The 9,385-nt window shown below is 38.1% G+C and overlaps 1 protein-coding gene across 1 annotated transcript in view; it reads right to left on the bottom strand.

Moving 5' to 3' along the window:
• Window positions 1-9,385, bottom strand: part of Ets65A (DNA-binding protein D-ETS-3) — a 64,508-nt gene that overhangs the window by 13,116 nt on the left and 42,007 nt on the right. The window contains exon 3 of the mRNA XM_018516046.1: window positions 5,002-5,061. Within this exon, the coding sequence (XP_018371548.1) occupies window positions 5,002-5,061 (60 nt within the window). The remainder of the gene's footprint in view (window positions 1-5,001; window positions 5,062-9,385) is intronic.

Below are 9,385 nucleotides of genomic sequence, written 5' to 3' on the forward strand. Positions count from 1 at the left end.
AAATTAATTAAATAAAATCGTATATTTTACCAAATTACTTCATATATAGTGAAAAAAATTATTTGTAATCAGATGAAATCATATGAAATCATGTAATCTTGGGGACAATATTTCAGCTAGTGGTTACTCCCTCGAAAAATTATGTATTTATTTAGATAGCTTTAATTTTTGCTCTGGATTGAAAGAAGTCCAGAGCATGTGAATATTTTAATTAACCCTTATCGTACCAGCTACAATTTGGTGCCTTATCCATACAAACGGGGGTACTAGAATCCGTCCGTTTTTTTCACCTATTCAGAATAATTCAAAAAATCTCTAAAAATTCACCAACATACTTTCAACTTTCTAGAATAAATATTGGCACTTCATTTTGGAAAATAATAAAATATAGTATAATTTTTATAATTACCGAAAGACTCATGGAAACTTGCACGAACAGGAATCGCTCGGAATTATCATTAATGACCCCCTCTTGTACGGTAAGGGTTAAGATTAAATAATAAAAAATAATAAAATATAGTATAATTTTTATAATTACCGAAAGACTCATGGAAACTTGCACGAAGAGGAATCGCTCGGAATTATCATTAATGACCCCCTCTTGTACGGTAAGGGTTAAGATTAAATAATAATTTTTATCATACACATTTCTGTCGAAATCATATGTAATTTCATGTACTTGAACTTTCAAGAAAGTCTTTACATACATCAAAAATCTGATTAGGTATCTAAAGAACATCTGAAGGGCGTTGAAAAGATTAGATCGTCTTTAGACATCCTTCGAACTTTTCATTATCGGGATATCCTAATTGTACCTTCTAGCGCGCGCGTCAATCTCTGCGTACATATTTTAAAGGAAGGCAAAGTCAAAACTGGATAATGGGTTAGGGCGACGCGACGGTGAGATAGTTACCTATGGTGTCGAGGATAGTCACGCCATACGCGATCGGCCGCGTGAGCGAATTGCCGAGGCACGCGCCGCTCCGAAGTACGTAATTATCATAGGGAGGTTACCCTCAGACACATACACACGCGTAGGGGGTCGAGGGGTCGGTCGACTTGGGTCAGGAAGTCACGCGAGGCGCACAGGGCGCACTGGGGAGCGGAAGGGCAGCAACGTCCACGGAGGTAGGAGGAGAAAGAGAGAGTGCTTTTATTGTTCTACGAGTCGTCTTAAAGTCGCTTTTCCTGGCCAGTGGGCAGACCCGTTGAAACCCTCGGCTGGTGGTCGATAACGCGACGTGATGTTTCTCGACGGACGCGCCAGCGCGCCTCGACAATTCTCCAATCGACCCGCTGAGGTTTATGTTATTTTCGCGATGTAAGGGTATATAAACCGTCGCGCAATGGGAGCAGCACTCAGATCAATCCTTGCTTATATCCGACGAATTTGACCGAAGCGCTTTTCCTTCCGTTTATATTATAAAGAAGAATATGAAGAAGAGGGAAAAGCTACAGTCATACAAGCTTTTAATAGTTTCTCGTTTGGTAGGAAATTATATACAGAGATACGTAGCTGGTTACATTTCATCCAGACACAGAGACAATTTTATTCCATATAATAGAATATGTTATTAAATTTTTATAAAATTCAAAATTTAATTGTAGAAGATTGTACGCGAAGCTAGTCTCTTTCAATCTTCTCTAAAATGAAAGAAAAATTGTTTAAATCAAATTGATCTGATATACGTACTTAGTGCCTTCCATAACTGGGATAACATAAACCAAATATGATACATTTGAGCTATTTTTCGAGAGTAATAAATCCAATTGGGAAATCTGTCCAAGAAATATAAAATTTTCGACTGCTAACACTGACAGCGCCACAGATAATTAAGCTTCAGGCAGTTCACGCGAGGAAGCTTTTTTGACCACTTTGACTTTAGATTGGATCGCGTGGAACAGTACAACGTTTCAGTGCGCATTTCGGTACGGAAAGGTTACATGAGCATGACCTGCTTCGGGACATGGAATAACTTTGGGCTACCAAGCACGCGAGCAACATTAATGAGCATACTCGAATTACTCGGTTTACAGATATATCTCTAATGTGTTAATTCACGGGTGTCAGTTCATCATTGTCCTTGCATGACGTTACGGAACATCGCTGGCGCAAAGTCAGGAAGTAATTTGCATTAAAACGCGTCGCTTACAAAGCAATTCGCTGAATTTTTTTCACGTACGTGATACAGTTTCTTTGGTATTTTAAAATTTATAAACTTAAATCCTTATTTTTGTTTAAATGAATTATTATATTATATAAATATATATATAATATATATAAAATTCACTTAAATAAAAACAAGAATTAAGTTTATAAATTTTAGAATGCCAAAGAAACTGTATCAATATTATGATAATCTCGTCGAAATATTATTAACACAAAGGTAGATACAATTCGAGAAATAAAATTTATATAATACGGATATATATTGTATGACATGTAGAAATTAGAATTTAAGTCATTTAAAGTTATTTTAATTAAAATATCATATTATTTATTTAAATGTTCACATTGCCATTGCATTTAAGTGACAAATACCATTGCGCCTTTTATGTTAGTATTATCGAAATAATGTTTTCAGAGTCGAGTACATTTTTAAGCACTTTACGCTTGTCATTTATGCTTTATGGATAGGCGTTACAATCTCTTAAGCCTCTTCAACTTCTTCTAGTATTATCCTTTACACGGTAATTATCTAACGAATCTCGAAAGTAGCGTAACCTGAAGTCGGGCCGCTATACGAAGAGACAAGCTTGTAATTTCAATTTCACGCGGTCCAAAAGACCACAAAGTGCCCTCGGGTCAACACACGTCACGTCATGTAATTTCATGAATCTCGGCGATGACGACGATGTCGTTCCCTTTCGCGTCGATGCGCAAAGTGCAAACCGAGTCAAAGGCAACCCTGCGCCTGTCAAGATCAGAGAACGGTGCTGGAGCACACTATTCGAAAATGCCCCCGAGTCCACATCGTGCTCGTAAAGCGACTTGTGTGTGCGTCATCGCGAGAAATACCTGAAAATTAAACTTCCAGTGCAATGCGAAAAAGGGATCCAAAGGATCCAAAGTCCGTCTTCCGAGAAGTCTTCTCTAAAAAGAATCTAATTAATAGAATCCTATTAATTAGCACAATTCTAGTTATTTGAAGAGATCTCTTCAAATAATTTATTCGAATTTTTATATAAAGTGCCTCAAAATAGAGTCCAAAGAGCAAAATTTCGTTCTGCGCTATTCCCTTATACAGTTATAATAATACCGTAATAAAAAATTTACGATAAATTGAAGCTAATTTATGAAGAGATAATAAGCGACGCAGGTCCGTCATTTTTATTTGTATAGAACTATAATTTTCGATTTTACAAGACAATCTTAGGACATTATTTTTGCACTATTCTTAACTCAAAATTATAATGCAAAATCGTTCGGAGTCTGTACGTAGTCTGCTGCATATTCGTCATATCATACATTGTGTTAAATTACGTTTAAAGCCTCGGCGCTAAGGTGTGACACGGCAGACTGCGCGAGTCGTGAATCGTGAATGCGATCCTGAATACAAGGACGAAGTGGACACTGATGGCGCCAACGGGTTCACGCGCGTTTAAAGACGAGACTTTTACATTCTCTCGCCCCACGGAGGTGATCTCGAACAGCGCCCGGGCTGTTGTAACCTGGTTGGCGGCGGCCAGAAGCCGTTTATAACAAAGATGCCTGCGGGCAGGTCTCTGTGATCTCTGCGAGATGATTGTGCTAGGCGTTGGTGTTGGCGTCCACACAGGGTGGGGCCTGCTCTTCGGCTGCGTTACCACTGTGCGGGCAGGCGTCTCTACACAGCCCCCGGGGCTTGCTCTCTGCCACCCTTCCTCACCCTCTCATTCCTCTGTTCGCTCGCTCGCTCGCTCTCCGTCGACGACAAAGGGGCCGCGGTTCAACGCGCCACAAAGCACCCGGGACGCCACCTACACCCACACCAACACCTACATTCTCGCATCCTCTACGCGTCTGCACGCACAAAGCTTGCTCGAACAAGCCGGAGCGTCGCGACGCGTGAACTTGCACCCAGCGGCGCCGCGACCCACCCTTTAGGTATACGTAGCGTCTAGCGAACCGAAAACGAGGAAAAAGAAAATCTTTCCTCTCAGATAGAGGGAGTTTTGCGAGGACAATGAGACAAGGAGGAGGCACGCAGGGGACATCGCGAAATTTTAGAAAACCACCCCGGTGTTTGACATTGATACGACGGAAATCGAAGAAATACGAAAGAGTTAAGTCCAGTTGATTGTCAGTGGTGATTAGGGCTGGAATAGGGCTACATAATCTAATCGTGAGTTCTAGTTACTACACAATCAAGCTAATGCTTTGGCTTCCGGAAAGAACGTTTTGCTGAAGTATACAAAAATTAGGCCAAATACAGATTTGAAAATAATTAACCAAAATAATTATGTAGAATGCATAGACATAGACGATAATACAACAAAAAGAGACATTCTAGCAATCAGCTTGAGCATTCAATATAATTATTCAGAAGGGCCTACATAATTATTGTGTATTTTCTGTATCTAGTTAAATTTTTAGATATTTTAGCAAAATTTTTTTATATATTAATATGAGAAATATATATGTATGTATATGTATACATATAAATTATTCTCATATTCATGTTGAGATGCATTTGTATGAATGGGAAAATTTTGCCTTTGTGATTTGTTTAAAAAAAAAATGTAAAAAGCACAATGGTGTAAATAGTTATTGCTTAGTATTAATAATATCAAAGTGTTTTCTATAATTGCAAATAGTAAGAGGTGGAACATTATATTTTCAAGATTGTATAACTATATTTCTTAGTAAGTATTCTATAAATTAATGAATTGAATCTAAATATACTATCTGAATTAAACTTGCTAAATACAATTGTGTATAAAAAAATACAATTTTGTCTTTATATATTCTCCTCTTAATATTGTTAAACACCTTCGTAAATAAACTCAGGTGAGACTCACCCTGACCAGGTGCCGGCGACGTGGCGTGGCTCCAACCTCCCTTATAAGAGCTGCTAGCATCTGAAAGCAGGGGAAATATTTTTCAATTATTTCTTTTTATTCGCAGTGCAAAGTTCTCGATTTGCTTCGACGCGCGTTGGAAATCTACGGCTTATCGATCCGCGCAGATATTTCGTGATTTAGCTGGATTGCGATTACATTTTTTGAGGTCACGTCAGTAGCGCGGGCGAATATATCGTCCGCAATTACTGGTTAATCGGTTCGAGGAATCACGAGAAGCCGTAAAGTATATCTGATTGAAAGTGCTCTGAGCTATCGTGGCGACTTCGACGGGGAAAAACGCGTTTCTTCTGCTTCGCGAAATCTTTACGATATTTTAACGGCTTTGATCGTTCCTGCGTGAGAGCGATGCAAAATGTACGCGAGAGAATTTATACATATGCGTTGCATAAGCATATATCGTCTTAGAAATCGATTCTCGATACGTAAATTTATATAATAACGAAGAATATAGCTGAGCTATTTACTCTCAAAGTTGCAGACGTTGAAAAATTTGACTACATTAAAATTTTAACTGTTTCATTCGTTTATAAAATACATATGTTGTATGGAAAGAACGATTTTATTGAAATATCTAAAAATTTAGATAGATACAGTAATTTCATTGAACCATCAAAATAATTACGTAGAAAATTCAAGCATAATAAGCAATGCTGCCAAAAGTTTTCACATTGTAGCAACCATTTTGAATCTCTCACGCAATTATTATAATGGTCCAACAAAATTATTTTCAGATCTGTGTCTTGCTAAGTTTTTAGATATTTTAGCAAAGCCGTTCTTTTTGTGTAGAAAAAGATGAGAAGATATACAAAGTGTATTAATCATAAAACCTAATTTCTGAGATATTAGACTAAACGTTAAAATTAAAAGGGTTATTCGTTTTTATGTATCATAATAATTTTGTTGTTACAAGGATTAAAGATGAAACAATTCTAACGAGTTAAATTATTTATAAGAAATATCTAAAACACATGTAGCTATAATATACAATATAAGAAAAACGTAAAAAATGAATATCACTTTTCAACATTATCGTGTCTAATCTTTTAGACACAAATCTCAGTATATACATGAAAAGAATGGTTTTGCTGACGTATCTAAAAATTTAGCTAGATACAAATCTAAAAATAATTTCGTTCGGACCATCAAAATAATTATGTAGGCCACTTAAACTGGTTGCTAGAATGTTAAAATTTTTTGCATCAACGTTTTAGCGTTTTACATAATTATTGTGATGGTTCAATGAAATTATTTTCAAACTGTATCTACTTAAATTTTTAGATACTTTAGCAAAACTATTCTTTTTGTGTACGATAAAATTAAATCAGCATTTTCTAATTAGCAATCAAAAAGTGATCTTGCAGTTATAGCGAAAATTATCTAAGTACGAAAAATTAGTTAAAATAGATAAATTTTTAGCAAGTGTACTACAATATTGGATATGTATTGCATCTAATCATGTAGATGACAGAGATAGAATTTAGATTTGTGCTATAAATTCTACGCGTATGATACATAATTTTCTATCAGATACAAAAAACAGTGATAATTCCAACTGAAGCAGCAAAATATATTTTTTTGCGTGATACTCTTTACATAACTCATAAGTCATTTTTTATTATTACACATTCTCCCAGTCATTTCATATTAATCTTGCACACAATTGTAACAACTTACTTCTTTTATACTTAAAAATGTTTTTGTTTAAATTTCCTCTTTTCTGGATCTACTTGATCAACGATCGCCGATCTACGGTTTGCTTGGTCGAATAATATTTGAGCAAAAAAGGCGTTCGTTGAACAAATATGGAATTATTTGTAACATGTGCGCTTAGTTGTTGCTCGCGACAGCGACGGCGATGTTCAATTCGCCACGCAAGAGTTCTCTCGAGAGCTCCCGGCGCCGAGCGAGCGTACGCGTCACCGTCGCCGTCGGTGGCATGTTTGCGAACAGATATATTTTCATTTCGCAGTTATTGGCACAAAGGGTCGGCCCTCGTGTGTACATACGTAGGTACGTCACACATCGCGTGGCAGAAACTCCGACTTTCCGAGCAAACAAAACGAGCTACCCGCGCGCTCACCACGGCTCGATCTTTCGTCTTTACTGCCCCCTTCATTTGATCTGGAGACCCCGGAGTCCATTAATGGATCCTCGGATTTCACGTTTCTCAAGTGCTAAGGGGTGCGCCAATCGTTCGGTAATACGCGCCGGATTTTCTTGGGGTTTCTTGCGAAATTGTGTTGCAAGATTACGAACTACATCGCAAAATCCTGATGAACTCTTCCCTTCTCAAGAGGAATATAGACAGCTTAAAAAGCGAGAATTCCGACGGATTATCGAATGCTTGCATACAACCAATACTATTTGCAATAAATACTTTGACAGAGTAATTATAACGTTGTATATACAATAAATTAAGATATAGCTTTTGTTAATTATATTATTCATCATTATTTATTATTAATTATACTATTTATTAAGACAATATTATATGACACATGTTTTATTCAAAGATTTATTTACAGTTTTATTTTAGAATTTGTCACTTTTTATTTCAAGGTTTCCCAAATTTTCTATTAATGTATTTATTGCAAATAGCATTAATACATATAATAAATAAGCTCGATAAAACTCAACGATGGCAAAAGTAAAATATATATTTTCGTTTTGTTTGTACTTCATGGATTTCGAATCAGTCTTTGACAGGGACTGATAACACATGATTCAAAGGTAACAAAAATTTGATAAAGCAAATAGAAAACAATATAAACTTAATTCCGAATTATCAATACGTCAAAAGTTATGTGAAATTATACGTGAGCTAACAATAAGATGCTGATCTTACGAGATATAACGCTATTAGTTTAATTAATAAGTTAATGTTTGTTTTTTTTTTCTGTCACTTTTTACGAGCCACGTGGTCACTAACAATCACTTCTGCGCTATCATAATGATCAACGTCTATTGCATATAGTCTATTGCTTAAGCAACGTCTATTGCTTAATGTTTTAGCAATTAAATAATAAACTGCTCTATCTGAAGAATTCAATACAAATATTCTAGATAGATAATGAGAGAATCAACAATAGCTTTGCGAGACAATGAAATAGAAATTTCAGAAAGACTTACAATGAATATGTATTGAATTTTTTAATTACTTCTTGGTAATATAATAAACAATTTCATTCAAAACACTTTATTCTGTTTTAATAAGATTAAATGCTACATTTATCGCGGATAAATGTGTTTAAAAATGTACGCATTTTATATCGAACACGAAACACGCAATTGGCCCCATTAGACTTGTATCTGCTTCTAAAAGTATATTCACTTATTTTATATATTTCATTTAAAGTTTAAAGTAATAAAATAACATAATATAAATATTCACAAACATGTGCGGCATAAAAAGACAAATGTTTACGATAATATATTAAGTATAAAATCGCAAGCTCTTATTTTTATTGTAGCACGAAAAGATTGTTAAAGGCACTCGCGCGTGGGACACAGGGGGTAGCTCGCGCGAGAAACGGACACGGCGCGGTGTTTCGAGCACGGAATTCGGAGGCAGGTGGACACGTGCGTTATCGTGCGTGGTAAGGTAACGAGACGTTAACATGGGACCGCGATTTATCACCACACTACCGAACATCTGGCACGCTTAAAGCGATTCCGCGCGCACAGACTAGACGCGTGGATGGGACAATCCGGACAGAGCGGGACGTCGAACATACCGGCGAACAGCATCGATAGATTGGTGAACGCCGTGGTGCGTGGTAGCTCCGCCGCGGTGGTACCGCTGCTCTTGAGGTCCAGCATCGCGCGATGCGGTATACCCGCGCCACGACGCGCGCTTTTCAGCTGCTTTTCCCTGCGGTACGACGGGTGTTTTTACGCGAGCCAGCTGCCGCTCTTATCGCGGCACCGTCGACTTGCAGATTAGCTGCTGCGGCACGAGGCGCGACGACGACGAGGTCAGAAACGTGGTCATATCAGCAATGATGTCTCAGCAATGATGTCTCAGCGAACGACGTCTCACTCTCTCGAACGACGGCGAGCGATGGATAGCGCCGCGTGTTATTACTCTCGTTTCACCGATGGTCGTCGTCTGCACGAGCGTACACTGTACGTGGATTGCGCGCCAATAAGGGCGCCGATCATCTTGCTGACCCGCTCCGAGCGACACTGCCGGCTCGTGCGAGACGGACGACGACGTCGCTTCGGGGGTAGACAGGACGCGCCCGATCGACGAGGGCCAGCGGGCGAGGTCTCCGCCCCCGAAGGGCGCCGAGGTCGCATAGGGGTTGGTTCCGCGCCGAGG

Source organism: Trachymyrmex cornetzi, unplaced genomic scaffold, assembly GCF_001594075.2.
Source record: "Trachymyrmex cornetzi isolate Tcor2-1 unplaced genomic scaffold, Tcor1.1 scaffold61, whole genome shotgun sequence".
Taxonomy (NCBI): Eukaryota; Metazoa; Arthropoda; class Insecta; order Hymenoptera; family Formicidae; genus Trachymyrmex; species Trachymyrmex cornetzi.